At 40.8% G+C, this 23219-nt stretch overlaps 2 protein-coding genes across 2 annotated transcripts; one reads left to right on the plus strand and one right to left on the minus strand.

The window, feature by feature from the left end:
- Window positions 1-8121: 8121 nt before the first annotated feature.
- Window positions 8122-11973, plus strand: tagln3a (transgelin 3a). Its single transcript, XM_041851334.1, has 5 exons — window positions 8122-8318; window positions 9191-9402; window positions 10290-10464; window positions 10702-10804; window positions 11053-11973. The coding sequence occupies exons 2-5, from the start codon at window positions 9223-9225 to the stop codon at window positions 11192-11194; spliced, it is 600 nt and encodes a 199-aa protein (XP_041707268.1). The 5' UTR covers window positions 8122-8318; window positions 9191-9222; the 3' UTR covers window positions 11195-11973.
- A 306-nt stretch (window positions 11974-12279) lies between these two features.
- Window positions 12280-21689, minus strand: zgc:152816 (uncharacterized protein LOC777712 homolog). The gene is made up of 21 exons (XM_041851332.2): window positions 21585-21689; window positions 18929-19470; window positions 18734-18795; window positions 18522-18563; window positions 18322-18422; window positions 18172-18215; window positions 17932-18048; window positions 17684-17809; window positions 17438-17602; window positions 17086-17210; window positions 16423-16978; window positions 15093-15186; window positions 14932-14951; window positions 14672-14800; window positions 14424-14546; window positions 14145-14273; window positions 13928-14058; window positions 13553-13676; window positions 13164-13308; window positions 12925-13046; window positions 12280-12601 (listed from the first exon to the last, which is right to left on the minus strand). The coding sequence occupies exons 2-21, from the start codon at window positions 19436-19438 to the stop codon at window positions 12563-12565; spliced, it is 2904 nt and encodes a 967-aa protein (XP_041707266.1). The 5' UTR covers window positions 19439-19470; window positions 21585-21689; the 3' UTR covers window positions 12280-12562.
- Window positions 21690-23219: the final 1530 nt, after the last annotated feature.

The raw sequence follows: 23219 nt of genomic DNA on the forward strand, positions 1-23219 counted from the left end.
TATTTATAGACATATTCCACCATTGTCACTCGTTTAATCTAGCAAAACCTTATTCAATGCCCAAAAAAAGTACTACCACGCACTCTTCTCTCCATACCCGTTAAGATTTTTACATGTTAGTCATTTAGCTGATGCTCTTATCCCAAGCGACCCACAATTAGTGAGCTCATACATTTTTATACTAGCCCCCCTTGGGAATCGAACACGCAACCCTGGCGTTGCAAGCACCATGCTCTACCAACGGAGCTACAGAGGACCACAGATGAGCGTATAGTGCCTTTTTCTGATAATGTTATAATTATAGCCTATTGCATTACTTTAGTTTAAAATATACGTTTGTTTATTCAACAAATCTAGAACCCACTATAAATTGGTGCTATTCACTCAGCATAATAGCCAAAGCTCCTTGCATCCCCTGGTTCATGTAACGAAAATACATTATCATTCTAGAATTCACCAACTATTCGCATACATCACTGGTGTCACGCAAACTATAGAATAAAGTAATAACAATTAGAATTTGTCAAATAAATGTTTTCCATCCAACTATTCAAACTTGCTTCAAATATCTCTTTCAGCTCGATACAGTCAAGCAAGTACGACTCTCCTTTACCCGGAAACTAGTTCATGGCATTAGTAAAGTCTATTCACATCCCAACAATAACTAATAATATATTTATATTCATATTATTAAAAGACCTTACTTTCATTCCAGTCTACCTAAACAATTCAAATTATGGCCATAACTCTATCGCAATTGCCAGTCCGCTATTCAAATGTATGTAACTGTCCTTTCTGATTAGACTATAGTCACTCCTCCTTCTTTCCCGTTGAATAAGTGAGTCCTTCAGTCTGAAAAGACGCAGGCTGCTAAATCATCCAGTCTTATCCTGACTGTTCCGTCAATCTAAACAACCCACAACCATAGTTGAACTATACTTTAAAAAACCTAGACTAATCAGCGATGCAGAATCTATGCTTTATTGAAATGACAAGTTAATCCTCCTTTATTCCAATTATAATGGTCAGTAGTTTTAGTATCTGGATAAAATTCATTATATTCTAATATATTCACATCTACCAAACCATTAATGTTTCTAATTATTCTTTATTGCCACAAATCAATTAATCACAATCTAGTCTCAGCGGAACGAACAACAAATTACCCAAATCCTTCCCCTCAGTCATAGAATCCTCCCAGAATCATATAGGCTGGTCACTATTCACTGATCTTACAAAATTATACGACAGGCATTGTTGTACGAAACTCCAAGATATCATTTACAAGAAAAGCTTATTATTCCAACGTATATATATAATTATCATACACACCTCTATATCTCATCATTCAAACTTCAGAGTGCGACTCATTTACACCATTTATACCACTCTCATTCCATAGTTATACAATGTTGTTCTCAAACGCGCTTAATTACTATTGTATAACCTACAGGAATATTTTATTCTATCAAAGGGCCCAAATTTGGAATGTTAACCATATCACAGTTATTTTACTGTAGTCAATTTATCATAATACTACATCACCTATAAAGTTTCCAAATATAATGTCAGAAACATACCCTAAAAGATTGATCAAAATACAATGCAAAGACGTCATATGATCACACCGGTACACGTGACCTGTTCCTCCAACAGGATTTATTCTACCCCTCCTGGTATCGTGAATTTTCTACACTCAGTTGGTCAATGAATATCCAAGCACCATTTATTCTTCTCTTTCCTAATGTGAGATTGGGCACGCCCTTTCTCCATCAGACAGAAGCTTCAAACGACCTCAAATATAGTTCCTTTCCTTACAGAAAGGCTATTACTTGCAGGATTTGTTATTATACTCACTCACACAGATGAGGAGCCACTTGTGCCCAAATGAATCAGACAGTTGAATGACTCACAGTAGCCCAAGCAAACCACTCATCCACATGATCAGACCTACTCTATCTAACACATTCTCTATACTTTGAAGCCCTAGTGACTGTTTAACCTGTTCACCTACTCAGAATGACTGGTGTTAACTCCAATTTATGTCACCTACTCAGGATGACCTATTTTTTTACCTGATCGACCCTTTCTGATTCACTTCCCCGACACAAGAAAGACGATTTTATATAGGATTTCTATCTATTGCCCCCTAGGTGATACACTTCCTCAACACACCTGGACTTCTACCTATCTTACGCTTTCCTAAGCGACCTGTAAATTCGGCCCTCTTTCTCTGATAGACTTCCACGACAGAGAGAAAGAGCGTTATTGCACAGGATTTCGCATACCTAAGCAGTCCTCAAGACGATTCACTTCCACTACACGTCTAGAGCGGTATCTGTAGGTCTTTTTAACATGTTATTGTCTGATCGCTCAACCAGATGGACAGCCGCCCGTGTCGAAATGACCCAGACAGAGCGATCAGCAAGATGAATCAAATGAATTGACTGAATCGAACAGACGCATCTGATGAGCCGCCGAGTGACCCCGATGATTGAATGCACAAATTGAGCAATTGAATCAAACAGATCGATCAGACTGTCCAGATGAGCAACCTGAATGAGACAGATGAATCATCCAACTTGACCACAACCAATCAAATCACAATGGATTAAACAGAATGACCAACAGGACGAACAAATGAATCATATGATTTGAACAAATGGTTCAGACGAACAACAGAGTGACATCGACATGTATTCTTAAATCCAAAAGCTCCCAGTCTCTAATTTTCTGGTTCTTAAATTTGGAGAGACCTACTTGGTATTTCTGCTGCTGAGGCCGGGCCCCGGATCGAACCATACAACTTTATACTATATAAGTAAGAACTTGGCTTACCTATTAAAAGCGGCCGCTTTTGTTTGTATGGTCCGTCCAAGCCGTTTCATAACTGCAGATGTACACCGTCTCTGGCCCCTGTTATCAACTCCTGGCAAAGCTCGCCAAATATGTCGTAGAAATATTTGACTCAAAAGTAGTCAACTTAAAGATATTTCTCAAGAAACTGGAGCCTGTGAATCCAAAAATTAGACTTTTATTATCTAATAACGAAAGCCGAGCAGTTCCATGGAACGGCTGTCTCCCTTTGGCTTAGAGCTCCCTTTATACACACATGCATAATCATGTTACATAGCATATACAGTCACTCCCCTTAGGGCAAACGATTAACTTATTTTAGTGCCATTCTACCCTTATCTTTCAATGTCCAGATGTCACATGTGGCTTACTCCAAAAGGCCATGGGCGCTTTTCCATATGAGGCCTCTTCCCTAATCTCATTATATTGGTAGCAGACCCTTTCTTAAAAACAATACACATACATACATTAATGCATGTTTACACACTGTATTGGCTATATTCCTTATTTGAGCATGCATCTGGATTACAAAATGTCAATCATGTTTACTATATTTTACCTTTGACATTTCCCAACATTTTGCCTTTATGATACATAATTTATTACCATATAAGCTGCTCTGACAACTGACGCTTAAAGTTAGTGAGGGAAATAAGAGTCTCCAGCTTCAGAGATTTTTGCAGTTCGTTCCAGTCATTGGCAGCAGAGAACTGGAAGGAATGGTGGCCAAAGGAGGTGTTGGCTTTGGGGATGACCAGTGAGATATACCTGCTGGAGCGCAGACTACGGGTGGGTGTTGCTATGGTGACTTCTTGACTGATGTCTTGAGATGTTGCTTCAATATATCCACAAAATTTTCCTTCCTCATGATGCCATCTATTTTGTGAAGTGCACCAGTCCCTCCTGCAGCAAAGCACCCCCACAGCATGATGCTGCCTGTCCTTCATGGTTGGGATGGTGTTCTTCGGCTTGCAAACGACCCCTATTTCCTCCAAATATAACGATGGTCATTATGGCCAAACGGTTCTATTTTTGTTTCATCAGATCAGAGGACGTTTCTCAAAAAAGTACGATATTTGTGCCCATGTGCAGTTGTAAACCGTAGTCTGGTTTTTTATGGCGGTTTTGGAGCAGTGGCTTCTTCCTTGCTGAGCGGCCTTTCAGGTTATGTCGACATAGGACTCGTTTTACTGTGAATATAGATACTTTTGTACCTGTTTCCTCCAGCATCTTCACAAGGTCCTTTGCTGTTGTTCTGGGATTGATTTGCACCAAAGTACGTTAATCTCTAGGAGACAGAACGCGTCTCCTTCCTGAGCGGTATGATGGCTGCGTGGTCCCATGGTGTTTATACTTGTACTATTGTTTGTACAGATGAACGTGGTACCTTCAGGCGTTTGGAAATTGCTCCCAAGGATGAACCAGACTTGTGGAGGTCTACAATTTTTTTTTCTGAGGTCTTGGCTGATTTCTTTTGATTTTCCCATGATGTCAAGCAAAGAGGCACTGAGTTTGAAGGTATGCCTTGAAATACATCCACAGGTACACCTCCAATTGACTCAAATGATGTCAATTAGCCTATCAGAAGCTTCTAAAGCCATGACATCATTTTCTGGAATTTTCCAAGCTGTTTAAAGGCACAGTCAACTTAGTGCATGTAAACTTCTGACCCACTGGAATTGGGATACACTGAATTATAAGTGAAATAATCTGTAAACAATTGTTTGAAAAATGACTTGTGTCATGCACAAAGTAACGTCCTAACCGACTTGCCAAAAAGATAGTTTGTTAACAAGAAATTTGTGGAGTGGTTGAAAAACGCGTTTTAATGACTCCAACCTAAGTGTATTTAAACTTCCGACTTCAACTGTATATATATCACAACCTCTATCCGGAATGTTTCATCTTGTGAACTAAGTTTGTTTTCGACCTGTTCCATATCACAGTTAAATTTTTCTAGGTAATAGTACTATGTTGCAGAATTGATGGGTTAGCTCCCTTTATAGTGATCCTAACAATACAATATGAAGCTGACGCCGATAAGCAAAGTAACAAAACTTATGGATTAACAACAGGGTGGGCCTAACGCATTGTTTTGCACATTTTCACTTTGTTTATTTCTCTCATACTGTACATCTGGGCTCCCGAGTGGCGCAGTGGTCTAAGGCACTGCATCTCAGCACTGCATAGACCCCCCCCTGTTCGATTCCAGGCTGTATCACAACCGGCCGTGATTGGGAGTCCCATAGGGCAGCGCACAATTATCCCAGTGTTGTCCAGGTTTTGCCGGTGTAGGCCGTCATTGTAAATAAGAATTTGTTCTTAACTGACTTGCCTAGTTAAATAAAGGTTAAATAAAATATCTGATAGGCCTCTTTTCTTTATTTTTTTATTTTTTATAAATGAGCCGTCTCCAAACATGTATGAAGTGTCCTGTTTCTGTTATATATTACTGCTTTCATTAATAAAAGCTCAATGTTGACAAATTGAAGACTGAGACTTGTCCTTTACAGGAAAGAAACCTAAATATTTGGTAAGTCAGAGTGGAAACAAAGTTTCTGTACAGGGTCTCTGTCACAAGAATTTCTATCTCTAATTAATCAAACTTAATGCTCTGAATAATTCCCAGAGGGTGTAAATTCTCTGGTTTAATCATGAATTAAACAAAGGTCCGTAACCAGCAAGAATTATCTGTATTTTTATTCATGGAGAGCTCTGGCGCCAAAAAATACATACACAGCCTTTATACCCCCTGACACACAAAGGCACTTTGTTCCGCCCACCTTTAAACAGCTCCTCAGTCCCCTTCACCCTGGAATGCTTTCTCAGCAGTTTCTAACTCCTCCCCCTCTGTTAGTGGGTTGACACTACATTATAACTCTTAACACCGTTCACACATTTATACTGTATTTGGGGTGAAATCCTTTAGTCATTATTAAAATACAAAATGAATCTATCAGTCTCTGTGATCCTCAGTGCTGGACTTGTTTTTAAGAGCTTGTGAGCACCAGCCCAGCCAGATGAGTTTGTGTGAAAGGCCTATTTCTAACAGGTTGCTACCTTGCAAGCTTGCTGGTATTCATTCCTCAGGGCTTTCTGCATTCCCTGTGAAAGAGAGTTTTGTTCCCTTCACATCCATTTGTGAGATTCCAACCCAGAGCCTCTCTTACATGCCACAGAGCAACAGTTCACGTCTCCAGCTTCAGGTAAATCTAACTTATTTCTGCTACGTTTTACAGAACTCCCTTAAATACCTTTAACAGGTTGATGGTTGAAGGCTATGAGAGGTTGCAGCAGTGGTATATTTTTCCAGATGCATAATCAAACTGTCTAATTTAATAAGGGTTGTGTGGCAACACAGGCATGTTTTGTTAGTGGCCTATATTTACAAAAAAAATTGTTTTGGTCGTTTACACAACTGGATTAAGATCATTTTTTTCAGGTCAGAAGCAATCTCAATAACATTTATTTTAGAAATTACTAAACAGAAATGTGCAATACCAATATTTTTTTACAGGGGTTTTTGCTGCTTTATTTGTGAAGGAAGAGGAAGCTAAGTGATTCATCAGACTGATGAGATCATCAGGATACTGGGATCCCAGCCAGAACCAGTGGTCTTACACTGTTCAAGAATAGGTGCCTCCACAACTACCATTGTATTGTGTGTATGGATTTTGTATTGCCTTTGACCAGTCCAGGCTTTCTACCTGTGTAAACATGTACTTGTGTTTGTTTGCATTGCCATGATATATTGCTCTTTATGAACTGGGTGGTTCGAGCCCTGAATGCTGATTGGCTGACATCCATGGTATATCAGACTGTATACCACTTGTATGACAAAACATTTATTTTTACTGCTCTAATTACGTTGGTAACCAGTTAGCAATAAGGCACCTCTGGGGTTTGTGGTATATGGCCAATATACCACTGCTAAAGGCTGTTACCAGGCACTCGGCGTTGCGTGGTGCATAAGAACATCCCTTAGCCGTGGTACATTAGCCATATACCACACCCCCTCGTGCCTTATTGCTTAACTACCTAAGGCCAATGAGTACTGGACACAACTCCGAACAGATGCCCAGTATTACATGGATATGGGACACCTGACGTTCGACCACTCTACAGTCGCCCATAACCGCAATGACACCCAAAACATGTCCTATTTAGAACACGGCTTACACATGCATATAATGTGTAACTCTGCTGTTGGCATGCGTTTTGAAATAGTGAGATTGCATTTATCTGTCTTCCAGTGAAAACAACAGGCTCTTTATGGAGATGCTGGGGAATGCTCGTGCTCACCTTGACAGGTAGACAGTGACAGATGGTCAGTAGAGGTGGTGTGGAGATGCTGAGCAGCCACAGTGTCTTAGACAGTAGCATCAGCACCTCAGTGGGGGTGGATGAATACAATCACTGCGATAAGTGTGCTTTCTCTACAGCGCTGTCCTTGATGTAAGAGTGTATAGCTTGCAGAATGCATTTACTGTATGTAGCCTATTATCCTGTTTATTCTGTCAAAATAAACATTTAAAAAGGAAAATGCACATTACAGTTTTTTCGTATATTTAGTTTCTCCATAGACGTTTTTCATATAGCGTAAGCTGCTGTATTTGTGTGAGGTATATGAATATAAACTATTTTATAGGAATTATAAACGTGGTTTCGTCGAGATTAAGGCAAATATGCCTTGATTCGAATGGCTTTTGAATCAAACAGTATCCTCCTCACCTTGACACCCCCCCCCAATTTTTTTTTTTTTTAATAAATACAAATAATAATAATCTTCATTTATAATAAATAAATACAAAAACAGCACTTACACTTGATCCCCCCCATCCCCCACCTCTTCTGGCTCTGACTCCACTGATAGCTACGTTATTGAGGGAAATTTTTACTTTCTATGCCTGTGATATGTGGTTGTCCCACCTAGCTATCTTAAGATGAATGCACTAACTGTAAGTCGCTCTGGATAAGAGCGTCTGCTAAATAATTTAAATGTAAAACAGATCAATGTATTGATCAACATAGAGAAAGCACACACATATCAACCATGGTAGTAAAATTAACTGGGAGTAAAATTGACTGGTGAAGATTATATACAAATCATTGATGGCCTACATTAATGAAATAATTGTAATGAACTCCCAGTAAATTATTGAAGGGTAATGTAGTCCTAAAACCATTCCTGGACATTATCACTGGATGTTGTGACGTTTCCCCCGTTAGGCCATGAATTCATCGCTTACATCCCCTGTCAGAGGCGCGAAGGCGCTGAGGCATCACTTCACTCGCGTGGCACTGAAAGCTGTGGCGAGTCCGAGAACGGCTGCTTAGTAGGGATGCTGAGCTTGGTACCGCACCCCTCAAAGATGTCCGTCCAGTTTGAACAGCATGTGACTGCAGAGCAGGGCTAACGACCAGGAACTGAACGAAGCGGACCATACATTCATTTAAAATTAGTAAGTAAACGAATGAAATGGGAAAATAATGTGCTGAGCCGAATGACATTCCGAATGGGCCTAGATGTGTTGCGCATGCTATAATAAATGAATTTATGTTGCATGCGCTTGCACTCGCAATATTTTCCCTTGGCGGGAGTGTATCCAGACTGTTTTGCCTAAGTTATTTCTATAGCTCGAAGGTCCGAGATGGACTTTTATTTTTGGGGGGTTCCATTTGCCTTTTTCTTTAGCCTATATATGCAAGTGCGTTATGGCGTTTCATAAATCCTGCCTTGCATATGCTGTCCAGTGGCGAGTGACACCGCGCGCATCACGGGAACACTACGTATATTACATTTATATCATATTTTCCTTGAATTTGTTTTCGAGAGAAGTATCACTCACACGGTTAAATTATACATTTCTCAATGTGAAGCTAGAGGTGTACGAATATGAAGAAAATTGCTGAACTTCACAGCTACGTTATCTGCGTCTCCTTGAAGTCATAGGCTCACGCATGCCCGCATCTAGCTATATATAGCCTACATATGACATCGGAAATGAAAGCGCAGGGCGGGATTATGTGCGAGCTGCATAGAGTGCATTATTTATGAATGCAAAGAATAAACAGAGAGCAGTGAAATGTACACAGGCAGCCCAATTCTGATATTTTGCCCAATTGTTGGCAAAGGAGCTGATCTGATTGGTCAAAAGACCAATTAGTGGGAAAAAAGATCAGAATTAGTCGCCTGTGTAAACACAGCCATAGTGTATGGTTCCAGCAGCATAGGCCAACACATCTGACACATCCTCAAACTAGATGGCAGTTCAAATGTTTTACAGAAGGGGTTGGCGATATTTATCTGTTGAATTGAACCCTTTCCTTGCAGTCACTGTTGGAAGGGCTATAACTCCGGCAGCCATGGCTAACAGAGGACCCAGCTACGGACTAAGTAGGGAGGTTCAGGAGAAGATAGACCAGAAGTATACTCTGGACCTGGAGGCCAGACTGGTGGACTGGATCATCTTGCAGGTTGGGGGGAACATAGAGCGACCAGAGCCTGGGAGACTAAACTTCCAGAGCTGGCTCAAAGATGGAACGGTGAGTCTCTGACCCAAACTCTGGTTGACATAGGGCAGCAGGTAGCCTAGGGAGGAAGGCACTTAGCCCTAATTGCTCCTGTAAGTGGCTCTGGATAAGAGCGTCTGCTAAATGACTAACATTTTTACATAACCTCATGCCTTTACTGTATTCTAAACCTAACTCTTAAAGATGCAGTCCGGGATCTTATGCACAACAAATTTGTTACATATTGTACTAATTCGCAACATATCATACCAACTGGGGGGTGGGGGGAATTAACATATCATACGAAATGGATGACATAGTACACAATTGAATGATGTGGTACACAAAAAACGGGGACCCGTTTTGGCTCGTGAGCACCACTTTCAAAACTACTGACTGAAATTATACAAAAATTCTGGAGCATCACTTTAAAACACACATAAACAGATAATCGCAGTGCTAGCTGTGCCACTAGAGATCCTGGTTCGAATCCAGGCTCTGTCGTAGCCGGCCGCGACCGGGAGACCCATGGGGCGGCGCACAATTGGCCCAGCGTCGTCCAGGGTAGGGGAGGGAATGGCCGGCAGGGATGTAGCTCAGTTGGTAGAGCATGGTGTTTGCAACGCCAGGGTTGTGGGTTCGATTCCCACGGGGGGCCATTATGAAAAAATAAATAAAATAATAATGTATGCACTCACTAACTGTAAGTCGCTCTGGATAAGAGCGTCTGCTAAATGACTAAAATGTAAATGTAATAATCTCAGACTCTAATCCACCATGGTCATAATGTGCCATATTTGATAGCCTTAGGCATTATGGGGTTTCTCCTACAAGCAACCAACCACGGCCACCCCTGATGAGGCTGGGTGGGTGTAGGCCAGTTGTATCCTGTCATTACAATATTAAATCTCTCATTGCAGATTCTTTGTAGGCTCATTAACAGCCTCTATCCCACTGGTCAAGAGCCCATAAAGAAGATCCCAGAGACAAAAATGGTCTTCAAGCAGATGGAGAAGATCTCCCAGTTCCTGCATGCAGCTGAAGCTTATGGGCTGATCACCGGGGACCTTTTCCAGACTGTGGACCTGTGGGAAGGTACAGCTCTCCTAATACAGTAGTGATTCCACTCCAGCATAAACTCACATGCAGCAACCTGTTAGTTGTTATGATAGATAACTTCAGGTATGTAAATATATGGGTTCAATATAATATAACTTCCTGGCAGATCATACATTTTCTTCTACAAAAACAAATTTGTATTATACCCAATGAGGACCTACTAAAGCCAAATATGGTATTGAAATATCTGTCTGGTATTTGGTGTGACTACAGGGAAGGATATGGCTGCCGTGCAAAGGACCTTGTCGGCTCTAGGCAGTATGGCGCTCACAAAGGATGATGGTCAATATCGTGGTGAACCTGATTGGTTTCATAAGTAAGGAACTAATCATCTGTTTGTAATGAGTTCTACAAAACAGCAAAGATACTTTGTCAATTTCTTTATTACATACCACTCTAAAATTAGCTATTTACAATAAGTTGCATGACCTAACCCCCACCACCTCTCTCATCTGTTTGTTTATGCTTCCATGTTATTACTGTCTGACATACATTTTAATCTCTCTTGTACAAACATCCACCACAGCAGGTAATTGACCAGTTTTGTCTCTCCTGTGCTTTCAGGAAAGCTCAGGGAAACCGGCGGGAGTTTTCTGAGGAGCAGCTGCGTCAAGGCCGTAGTCTGATTGGCATGCAGATGGGCGGCAACTCAGGGGCTTCTCAGTCTGGCATGACAGGGTACGGCATGCCACGCCAGATAATGTAAAAATGTCACGTCTCCCCTAAATGGATGCAAAGTTTCTCTCTCATTAGCGCAGGGGCAGCGTGAAGTTTCCCGGATGATCTCTCTATAGGGGCCCTAGATGTCACTTCATACTGAAAATCTCACTGCGCTCTAACCGAGTATTATAGACATCCTTCAATAAACCTTTGTATGAGCTCAGTGGCTCTACGGCTGCGTTTACACAGTCAGCCCAATTCTGATATTTTTCCCCCCACTAATTGGTATTTTGACCAATCACATCAGATCTTTTTCAGAGGTGATCTGATTGGTCAAAAGACCAAATAGTGAAAAAAATATCAGAATTGGGCTGCCTGTGTGAATGCAGCCTTCACTCAAGTTACATGGTCATGTGTGTCATTTCTATCAGTGTGGATGGATGTTCTCTGTGCATCAGACTGGTGTTCAAGGTTTCTGTCAACACAGTTGTGACATGACAGCATGGAACTGTGCCATTGTCCAAGAAGACATTTTTTTTGTTATTTACAAAAGTCATTGTAATGATAGTCTCAATAGTATTACCTTACAGTATTCTTTATTTAGGTATTTACAGCACGACTCGTCTTATTTACTAGTGTGGAATGTGAACGCTATACGGCAATTTTGTTTCACAAAACTTTGTTGCATGCTAATGTTCAGTATCGAATGTTTAGTCATATTTATACCTACATTATTTTTCTGGTTTAATGTATTACTTAATGTACACAGATGTATGAGTACTGTGTGAAATGTATAATGTTATGGAATATATTTACTGAACTTTCCCCCGATTGGTTTGTATCATTTAAAAGTATCTAGGCCTGTATGGATTAAATCCTTCATGCTGGTTTGGACTGAACAATCTCCCCCATTTGTCCTTTCCTCAAGCGAATTGCTGCTCCTTGCGACAGGGTAGGTGAATCTTAGCCAGCTCTGCTGTCACAGTCAAGCACCAGATGGCTCTCTGGGTTATGGCAAATTCTGGGTGTAGTTCCAGCCAATCCTGTGCACATGTCCTAGTCATTGATGACAGTTAACCATTGAAAAACATTAACAACCATAGGCCTGTCAAATAAGGTTCAGAGTAAATGTTAGCCATAACAGAGGTGACACATTTAATTCCAGAAGTCAAAGAATACATCAAGCAAACATTTTTGTTTATTCAATAAGAGGAAACTATATCCAGGTACTATTATTAACCACATAATGGGACTACATTTCATAATAGGCTGCATTAATTCATTTCAAATGGATAACATAATGTTGTCAACAGTAACAGAAAATTCTGGAATGTTAAAAACAAACTGGACAGAAACGTTTATACTAAAACGGCTAATCTTCCTCTGGGAAGACTACAGGTGGACAGCAACCCTCTCAATCAGCTAAGGGCTGTTTATCTTCATCCATCTTTTTCTGAAAAAAAGAAAATCAGTGGGATATTGAAATGGAATATTAACTCATAACCAAGAACACCTGCTAAAATAGATCCCCTAAAAAGTCTCATATCTTTCCATTTGGTCGAGATTCCACTAGCATAGGTAAAACTAGCTTAAATCAATAAGGTTTCCCTATGACGGTGATTAATATTCAAGATATTTATTGTTAAGAATTAACATTTGACAGTGAACCCAGAGGAATGTTGAACGTATTCTGGCCTCCAAGGTCAACTACATTTTCTTACCAATACACCACAAAGTAAGGATTCATAAGAATGACTTGTTACAGTTGAGAATTACCTTCAGGTTTAGGTAATGTACCTCACTGCTACAGTGGACTGATTTGGCTGTTTTCTCATTGGTGTAGAAGATGTTGCACAGCTTGCAGAAGAATCCGGTCCTTGGCACCAGATAGTCTAACCCTACAAATAAAAAGGACAGAAAAACTCCACTTGTTTTTGTCCTTACTGATATCTCCATCACCCCTGATAATAAAAAAAAGACAGCCAAACTGAAACAGAAGTCAGTTTCTCTCTTACCAACAGGGTTGTCATGTTGATAAGGACCCAGAGGTTCCTGCTGCTTCTTCTCCTCCTCCTCTGGGACAGCTTCCACACCACTGGTCTCCTCACCCTCAGGGTCCACACAGACCCCCTCACTATCAGACACAGGGCACTGGACATCCTGGTCACACAAACACAATCATGTCTATCACTCATTTGTTCTACTAAGCCTGAGATTGAGAGACCAACACCAACAAATATCTTTACTCTTCTGTGTGAAGAGTATTAACTGATTACTAACCGGGTAACTGTAAAAGTATTGTTCACAGAAATGCCTAAATACATAAATATTCAGCCAGCATTTCACTAAACAAGGCAATCGCTCACCTCATTTAAATTAGGGAAACAAAATTATAGCAAATAACCTTCTCTTTCACCACTGGAGAGTGGCTTTTGGCTGACTGGCCATTAGTCTCATCTCCATGGCGATCTCTTGTTCTTCTGTTGTTTTGACTGGCCAACCACAGCTCATACTTGACTGGAGGCTTCCTGTATCCGGACAGTAGAATTCAATGTCAACCCAGTACTATAACTCACACAGTCCAGTTGAACCATACAACACAATATTATTTTATCTGAGATTACTTCATTCTTCCAATTGATATCAATCAACTGCACCAGCAGTGGACGTTGGCTGGATAGGATATCAGCAAAATTAAACTTTATGTAACGAATTTCCATCATCTACTCTGCTGCACACTCCCACTGCATAATCTTAGGGGTTATTGAAAATTATTTACCAGGATATAAGTGAGTCTCCCTTTTTGCACAAACTGACCCTTATCAGGGTGCCGTAAAATCGGGGAGGACGTTGGAAGCACTTCTTCACCATTTTCTGAGCGGCTTCCACACTCTCAAACTGGATATAACACTGGAAAGGTAAAAAACAATGTGAGTCCTTTATCAATAGAAAAACACATGAACTCCTCCTTAACAAATGGGCTGGTGAAACGTTACCTTTCTGTGAACCCAGTTCAAATGATAGCCAGTGATTTTCCCAAAAGGTTGGGCAAGCCTTAACAGAGAGACGTCCGAGTACTTCTGGCGTGGAAGCAAACAAATGTAGATGGATCTCCCACTGGGACTCTACATTGACAGAAACAAAGTCACACATTACACATAATACTCATCATTGTGTTACAAATATTGACTATATGCTAGGTGTGTAGTTTAGCTTATTACAATTAATTCATCAAATGCATAACGTGCAGAGCATAGGTACTACACCAAACCAACCTCCAACTTTTTCTGTGAATAGCACATTCTAATATCGACATGTTTCCCCAACAACTGTCCTTTGCCTTTGTAGAATTTCACCATCTTATGTGCTTCATCGGTAGTATCAAGCTCTAACCATGCCTGCAAATTTAGAGAAAGCACAACGTCATACAAACTACGACAACATTATTATTTCCATCCCATAAACAAACTAGATAACTGATCCCCAAATAACATATCGGCAAGTAACATAATAATGAACCTACCTCCTGTCTGAAAAAGGATATGGTATGGTTTACAACTTTCACGTTTGCTCGCTCTGCCAGTTTCACGATGGCCACCTCTACGTCTCTATAGCCCTTTCTGATTGGGCTAATATGGACAACTCTTCCATCCTGTAGAAAACAGTTTTACTGAGCAACCTACTAGCAATAATGTTGGATAAAACAACTTCTACACTTTTGACACATTCCAACTTCACGTTTCTAAATTAACCATGTAGTTGTATATTTGGAGGAATACCAACCCATGAAGAATCCTTTGACTCTGCAAATAAAAAGAAAAGTAATTTGTATAAATTATGATCTGCAGATTATCTTTAATTTGTTATCCGCACAGGCTGAACAACAGTAAAAAATTATGTCCTTTGCTGCCAAGTAAGAATGTTTTTCATCATTCATTGCTTACCGAGTGACACGTCCCCTTCAGTATCGTTGTCAAGTTCATCCAATGTCACAAAATCATCCATATTATCAGGGAAATCCATGTCATCCATGTCGTCCTGTTGGAATAAGTACAGAACATCAATAAGTTAAAGAATTAAGAATGTTTCAAGATCCAAAGGGCTGCAACAGAATCACATCGAATCTCATGACAAATATTTGTGAGGTTGCAATGGGAAACTGTCAAAAGCTGCTCAAACACTGAACATATAAGTATGCAAAACTGTTTTCAATGGTCTTGAACTATGATGAAGATCCATGTCTCTTAAAGCTAGGACATGAATCCTGTGGCTGCACTATAACAAAATGATAGACAGCTTAAATCGTATTTAAAAAAAATTTGGTCAGTCCAGGATCAAACCAGTTAAGGCTGAACAGCTAGGCTGAACATCTACTGATCCATAGATCTAAAATGTCTGACTGATTTCCGAGTGCTTAAACGCTGTGCCACTTGAACTCAGTCTTACTATGGGAGCTTTCATAGGTAAACACCTGTTCTGGATTACTACTGACAGGCTAGGTTTTCTAGAGCTTGTACAGAGATTATTCTATCACCTTTGATATTCAACCATGGAAAGAGACACCCTTCGAAGCTGATCTCCATCATTTAACTGATGGAATGAATAAACCCTGAGCATGTCATTAAGCCTACATAGAGTTAAGCAGGGCGGCAGGTAGCTTAGTGTGTAAGAGTGTTGTGCCAGTAACCGAAAGGTCGCTGGTTCTAATCCCCGAGCCGACTAGGTGAAAAATCTGTCGATGTGCCCTTGAGCAAGGCACTTAACCTTAATTGCTCCTGTAAGTCGCTCTGGATAAGAGCGTCTGCTAAATGACTAAAAATGTTAAGCCATGTCATTAAGCCCACATAGAGATAAACCATGTCATTAAGCCTAGATACATTGCATGTTATGCTACCAAGCAAACTCAGTATTCCAACAATCCATGACTGAAACCGGGCATTGGCGACATGAGTCAGAAAACATCTTGACTGTTTGTCTGCGTTGACGAGGTTCAATCTGAGCTTCAATCACAAGTGTCAGATCGATTTTATTTGCCACTGAAACCATTTCAGTAGTTCTAGGCATAAGATGGCCACATCTGTTTCAACTGCTCAATGGAGGATCTCAACCAAACTACATTCTCGGGAATGCTCCCAGAACTTCAACCAAGCTGCTTTAAGAACCCATTGCTGGGAACCAACATCTTGTTTACTTGACAAAAACTTATTTTCAATTCTGCAAACAATATGCCTTTGTTGGTTCAGGTCACAAATATGAATGACAAGAATTCCTTACACCATGTTCATGAAAGCTCTCCTGTTCCATCACGTCCTCCACTGAGACGTCAGCATCACACAGAGCTGGATCATCGGCAGCCTTTAGGTCAGAATCCTCCAAGGTATCGTCTGCCAACAATTCTGTGCTTTCGGGTTCCCCCTTATCTTTTGAATCAGCCACCAGAGGGGCACTTTTGGAAGGAGCAGAGTCGTTAGTATCAACACCAGCTCCAACCTTATCTAACAAGCTTTGTTCATCTTCCACATGGACGCCCTCTTTCTCTGGATCTTTGTTTTCCAAATCAATGTCCTCCCCTTTTCTCTCATTCTTGACCACCTCCTCCTTGATCTCCTCCTTGTCCTTGATCTCCTGCTTTACCTCTTCTTTAACCTCCTCTGAGGAGCTTTGTTGACCTTCTCCTTGTTCCACCACTTTCTCATCAGGTTGTTTGCCTGTACTTGGTCCCTCTTCGTTTGTGGAGTTTGAGGTCTTGCTGGTCTCCTCGCTCTTCTGTCTGCTGCTTTGGCTTTTACTGGAATCTGCTCTTCTGGATGTGGTGGAGTCTGGACTTTCTCTACAAGGCAAAAACCATTGAGGTAAACTTCCCTGACACAAACTTCCCGACGAGTCCTACAGGAAAATTGGTCTGGCCGCCATAGCCCCAGGTGGACTCTTACTTACCTCAGGCGCTTCAGTGATGATGACAAGCTGACTTTGACACTCTTTCCATTGATCTTGAGGGGGTTGGAGTGGTAGTACTTCACCATAATGTCAGCATCCTTCCAATCTACCATTTCAATCAGGGCCTGCAGATGGATAAGGAAGAATTTGTAAGAGAAAGCTAGAGGTGGTGGTGAATAATGGAGGTTTTGGTGTTGATTGATCTACTCCAGTCATACAATTCCATGCTATTCTGAATTTAAAATAGATACACAGCATTGTTCAATTGTTTTAATAATGTTTTTCTATTTGAAATAGAGATATTTGAAGATTTGATTGATTACACTTCAATTCCATATTGCTCGAACCTTACCTGATCACTTGAAAATGATGAATGTCGCACATCCCCAAACATTTTGGCGAGCTCTAGAATCTCTGGTTCTCTTTCCTTCCCAGGAGGTACGCGGGAAAAACAAACCACTGTATTACTAACTTGTTTGTTGGGGCGTTTTCCTGGTGGTTCATCCGACCTTGGCGTCTAAAGGAAAAAACAAGCTCATACTGGGATCCTCTGTGATTAATACAGAATCTCAAACTTTTAAGAGGCAGGTGTACTTACATAAATACTGCACACTACAGGTGACAGGTACAGAGTCAAACCATTTCCCTTCACAAAAGCTTTGCTTTCACTGAAGTGATCCACCATATTGACTGCCTCTTTGTGCGAACCCAACTCCACAAAGCCCTGTAACAAAAAACAACAGTGAATCATCCAATAGACATTAAACTACACATTTAAAAAAATGAGAGAGAACGTAAAGAGATGAGTGTTTAAACCTGAGTTTCTTATCAATTTGTGTAACTTACCTTGCAGGGGAACACCAGATGTTTTACAACTGTGCCGAATGGCTTAGCCAAAGTCACCAAGTCTTCAACAGCAACAGAGCCACGGGGATATTTAGCGACCACCACCTTTGTGCCAGCCTGTTGCAAAACATAAAATCACACATTTAAGTATGTAGATTTAAGCAAATAAACTCCATCATAAGAAGTGAATGAAAAATGCTCTATTTATAAGACAACACAATGACACAAATGGGGCAATACCTTGGGCTTCAAATGGTGTCTTTCTGGTGCAGACCAGACTTCACCTAAAGATGAGAACATGAAATGAGATTTAATTTTCAAGTTGTTTGCCACTGGGCCTTATTTGGTCTGGATCAAACTTGACATTATGACGGGACGTGAGGTTATCACCTCCTACGCGGTCTGAGCTATGTTGTCTCTTGTAAGGCATAGCAGGACGTGGCACTCTTCTGGGCGGTGAATTAGCATCTCTACTTGGGATGGAAATTGGTCTGGAAGATAAACAGTGCTAAGTAAGAAGAGGAACGGCTAATTGTTTTACATCATGACATGCTTGTTTTCAACATAAAGCTTTATTTCATGACCCTCACATTTTCCTCCCCTTGACATCTTGTTTTTCCCAATCTGGATATCTGTAAAAAAAAAAAAGTAAAAAAAAAAATTATACAAAATTTACAAAAATAAAAGATTAAAATAAACAAATATGAATAAAACCAGGTAATAGGAAATACCTCTGCTGATTGATTTTGTGACCTGCATCAGTTCATTTTCTAAATGTTTTACTTTGCATAGAAACACTTACAGATGCAAGAGTTCTCGACAGCCCTCTGCATGGCGTAATCCATTGAGATGATCCTTCCATTGCTGTGAAAAAAGCAAACTCATATTAAGCAAAAATGAATGTCATTATGAAAGGTTGAGTATTCTGATTAACAGGATATACTTGTAGATACACACTCCAACAGCAAGAGTATTGAAATATAACAAAGATTATTACCTTAGTAGAATTCAACATGCAGAAGCATAGAGAGCATGTGTGTGGGTAAATATTGGGCACAACTCCTTGAAAATCTTCCACTTGATAGGAAGAAGGTTGGCTGTCTGATGTTTTTTCCGTCGAGGGCCTAGTGTGATGGGAATCTCTCCTTGCCTCGGCCCGCTCTGGTTGCACCTCCACTTTCCTATTGTCAGTGTCACTATGGCTGCTTGACCGGCGACGGACTGCAGGGGGACTGTCCTGTTTGCTGCAGTCTTTAACATCTGCATCCTCTTCCTGCCCGTCTCTCTTCGGGGAGGGCTCTCCCTGCTCCTCTCGCTTGGCTCGCTTGGCCTTCAGTTGCATTATCAGATAAGGCAGTGTCTCCACACTGATCTCGTTCTCTGGAATCTTGGCCAGAGCATCCACATCTTCTGGAGAGAGCCCCAGAGTGGCATATAAATTCATAGCGCTCAACGCTCCATCACCAGATCCTTTGCGTGCAGAGCTTTGACCCTCACTGCCCTCCATCCTCAAATTTCCAGGGCACAGAGAAGTTTATTCTGAAATGGGGCGAAAGTTTATGTTCAGTAATTTCAACAGATGGCTAAAGTAATGAGTGTAACGACTGTGGGCGGAGTGTACCTCCGACTACATCAAGTCACTGTCAGTCGATACGAGGAAACCGGTTGCATTTTACGAAAGTTTTAATAAAAAGTATGGATTTCAGTAGCAGACTAAACTACACGATTTAAGATGGAGTTGAGCGGTGACTAGTGTGGGCGGACTGGAGCTATGACGTCACACAAAATGTTTTTTTAAAGAAAAAAACAAGTTGACAATGTCCTGTGTAAATGTGGGCTATTCTTTCGGTGCTGAAATAAGTCGTTTTTAGGGCCAGGACGATAAAAATATTGCGATATCGTGGCAATGAAACAAAAGACGAAGCAGATTTAACTTATTTAGGAAAAATGCCATAATGTTGCAAACAAACATGTTGTCATCCAGTCACATGTATTTATTTTCCAAGCTATTGCACACAATAATTTACATACAGCAGGTTTTTTAAGGACCAACGAGTTTGGTCTGCTTCGTGTTATCATTTTTGCCATGGGAAAAAATATTGCAATACTGGTATAATCCCGGCTGAAGTCGTTTTTGATAAAAACGTCATTTTTATGTGACGTCATAGCTCCAGTACGCCCACACTAGTTGCCACTTAACTCCATCATAAATCTTGGAGTTGAGTAGGCTGGGATTTCAGGTAGTCATGGGAAAAAAACGGTTCATTACTTAGAGCTTCATTATTTGTTCACAATGCACATTAGTGACATCAGCTGGTCAGCAATAAATAGCAGCGTGAGATTATCAGATAGAGGTATTTTTTTCCTCCGTTGTTTTCATTATAACACTGTGGCGCAGCAGTAACTGGTTGGCTTTAGTAGTGTATAATCAGTTGGAATACCAGGTTTGCATCATGCTTCCCTTTTTTGCCTCCAAGTTGACTCTTTTTGAAAAACAGAATTATTTAGGATGCTTAAGACAGAAGCTTATACTATAATAAATAAAACAAATTATTTGAACAAGTGCAGAAATAACCATTTTCTAAATAGTGTGCCTTCAACCAGATTCGGCCTCCTCATACCCTCACGTCCCTGAATGTTCCATAGCCCCTCCTCTACCTGCTAAACTACCTGTCAGGTAAAGGTTTATGCACAAAATCCTAACTATATTTGTAAGTACGGTGTCCAGTAGAGGTCGGTGTTTGAAAGCAACTTGGAATCTAATAAAACACCGGAACCAGGGCGAAATCAGTGGGATCTAGCATTTTGTAACACATGGTTTGAAAAAGCACGTGATCAAACGAAGCTTCGGACGCCATTGATGACGTACTTCTGATAAAGTGATACACGCATTGGCACACTACTTCGCGATTTCGACGCATGCCTCGCCCTCGGAGCTCCGGTATCAAACGTAACGTCACTAGGCAAGGGGTTAATAGTTACATGTGTACAAGTAGCGACTGACAGCGACTCGATGTAATCGGAGGTTCAGTCCGACCAAAGTAGTCTCCGTTCAACTCCACATTGATGTGACGTACATCGTGGGGTTGAGAAAAGGCTCGGGTAAAAAGTGTAGGCCGTACAGATGAAAGTCTCCTTAGCACTGACTGAATGCCTACCATCTTCAATTAATTCCATAGTTAGCTTGATAGTCTTCATTTGCTATGATGTTCCTTACTGAAAAAATAAGACGTTTCCCAGAATATTGTTGCACGGTAGCTAACGTTAGCTAGCTACATTCTCAATGGTGGAGAGGCCTTCAGCACAAGCGCTTTGTTTTTAACGTTAACTACGCATCTTTAACTCTGCGAAACGAAGCTTAATATCGTCTTAACCCCCTGATGAAAAAAGATAAGCTATCAACCAAGCGCCATGTTTATTAGCTATAATGTTACTGTATTGTAAGCTATTAGCTCGCGCTGCTTTTACCAAGCTTAGCTAGCTGCACGCAGGACTGGGTAATGCTGCCTAGCGGCCCGCTAGCTAGCATGCAAGAAGTAGCTTACCAAAGCTTTCTAGAAAATTAAGCAAGATATCACATTTTCGGTCTGAATGTTTAAGCATGAAGTTCAACTATTACATTCAATTCAAATTGTGATTGCTGTAAAACATACCTTTAAAGAAGTCCCCTTTCAGGTATTTGGTAAAATGTGGTAGCTAGCTACAGCACAGTTTCAGTCCTATACCGTTTCAGTCTGGCTAACCGTTTTTTTTTTTTACACACCAAGCGTGCGGGACGGTAAGCAAACGTTTTCATTGGTCGGTTTAGGATGTATGTCAACTGAGAACTTCCGCTCTATCGTTTGGTAGGCAGAGTGGAATATTTGATCAGAAATCAAACTCACTACACTATTCAGATAACACAGACAAATTATTATTATTACCTTCATTCAGGATGCACACACACTTGCTCAACCTGGACTCAGGGCTAGACGTAACATAGTAAACGGAAGTCCGGAACACTCCAATTAGTATGATATGTTACGTTTCATATGCTACAGTATGCATTAAATTGTGGGTGTCCATCATCCATTTCGTATGATATGTTACGAATTTCAATTTGTTGTGGCTAATGTGTGCTAGGTGGCTAAAGCAAATGTTAGCTAGGTGGCTAACGTTAGCTAGGCTAGGGGTTAAGATTAGGATTAAGGTTAGGAGTTAGGTTAAAAGTTAGGGGAAGGGTTAGCTAACATGGTAAGTATACTGAACAAAAATATAAACTTAACATGCAACAATTTCAAAGAATTTACTAAGTTACAGTTCATATAAGGAAATCAGTCAATTGAAATAAATTAATTAGATATACATCTATTGGTCACAGATAGCTTTAAAAAATAAAAAGTAGGGTCATGGATCAGAAAACCAGTCAGTATCTGGTGTGACCACCATTTCCCTCATGCAGCGTGACACATCTCTTTCGCATAGAGTTGATCAGGCTGTTGATTGTGGCCTATGGAATGTTGTCCCACTCCTCTTTGAGGGCTGTGTGAAGTTGCTGGATATTGGTGGAAACTGGAACACGCTGTCGTACACGTCAATCCAGAGCATCTCAAACGTGCTCAATGGGTGAAATGTCTGGTGAGTATGCAGGCCATGGAAGAACTGGGACATTTTCAGCTTTGAGGAATTGTGTACAGATCCTTGTGACATGGGGTCATGCATTATCATGCTAAAACATTAAGGTGATGGCGGCGGATGAATGGCACAATGGGCTTCAGGATCTCGTCACGGTATCTCTGTGCATTCAAATTGCCATCAATAAAATTATATTGTGTTTGTTGTCCGTAGCTTATGCCTGCCCATACAATAACCCCACCGCCACCATGGGGCACTCTGTTCACAACGTTGACATCAGCAAACCGCTCGTCCACACGATACCATACACATGGTCTACGGTTGTGAGGCCTGTTGGTTGTACTGCCAAATTCTCTAAAACGATGTTGGAGGTGGCTTATGGTAGAGAAATAAACATTAAATTCTCTGACAACAGCTCTGGTGGACATTCCTGCGGTCAGCATGCCCATTGCACGCTCCCTCAAAACTTGAGACATCTGTGGCATTGTGTTGTGTGACAAAACTGCACATTTTAGTGGCCTTTTATTGTCCCCAGCACAAGGTGCACCTGTGTAATGATCATGCTGTTTAATCAGCTTCTTGATATGCCACACCTGTCAGGTGGATGGATTATCTTGGCAAAGCAGAAATGCTCACTAACAAGGATGTAAACAAATTTGTGCACAAAATTTGAG

The sequence above is a fragment of the Coregonus clupeaformis genome, chromosome 27 (assembly GCF_020615455.1).
Source record: "Coregonus clupeaformis isolate EN_2021a chromosome 27, ASM2061545v1, whole genome shotgun sequence".
NCBI classification, from domain to species: Eukaryota; Metazoa; Chordata; class Actinopteri; order Salmoniformes; family Salmonidae; genus Coregonus; species Coregonus clupeaformis.

Bases quoted from the DNA above. Each gene is read 5' to 3' on its own strand.
- tagln3a (XM_041851334.1), top strand. From the start codon at position 9,223: ATGGCTAACAGAGGACCCAGCTACGGACTAAGTAGGGAGGTTCAGGAG. The intron at 10,465-10,701 runs GTACAGCTCTCC...GTGTGACTACAG, and splicing joins GACTGTGGACCTGTGGGAAG to GGAAGGATATGGCTGCCGTG. The intron at 10,805-11,052 runs GTAAGGAACTAA...CTGTGCTTTCAG, and splicing joins GAACCTGATTGGTTTCATAA to GAAAGCTCAGGGAAACCGGC.
- zgc:152816 (XM_041851332.2), bottom strand. From the start codon at position 19,438: ATGGAGGGCAGTGAGGGTCAAAGCTCTGCACGCAAAGGATCTGGTGAT. The intron at 17,810-17,931 runs GTAAGTTACACA...TTTTTGTTACAG, and splicing joins ATCTGGTGTTCCCCTGCAAG to GGCTTTGTGGAGTTGGGTTC. The intron at 16,979-17,085 runs GTAAGTAAGAGT...TTTGCCTTGTAG, and splicing joins TCATCACTGAAGCGCCTGAG to AGAAAGTCCAGACTCCACCA.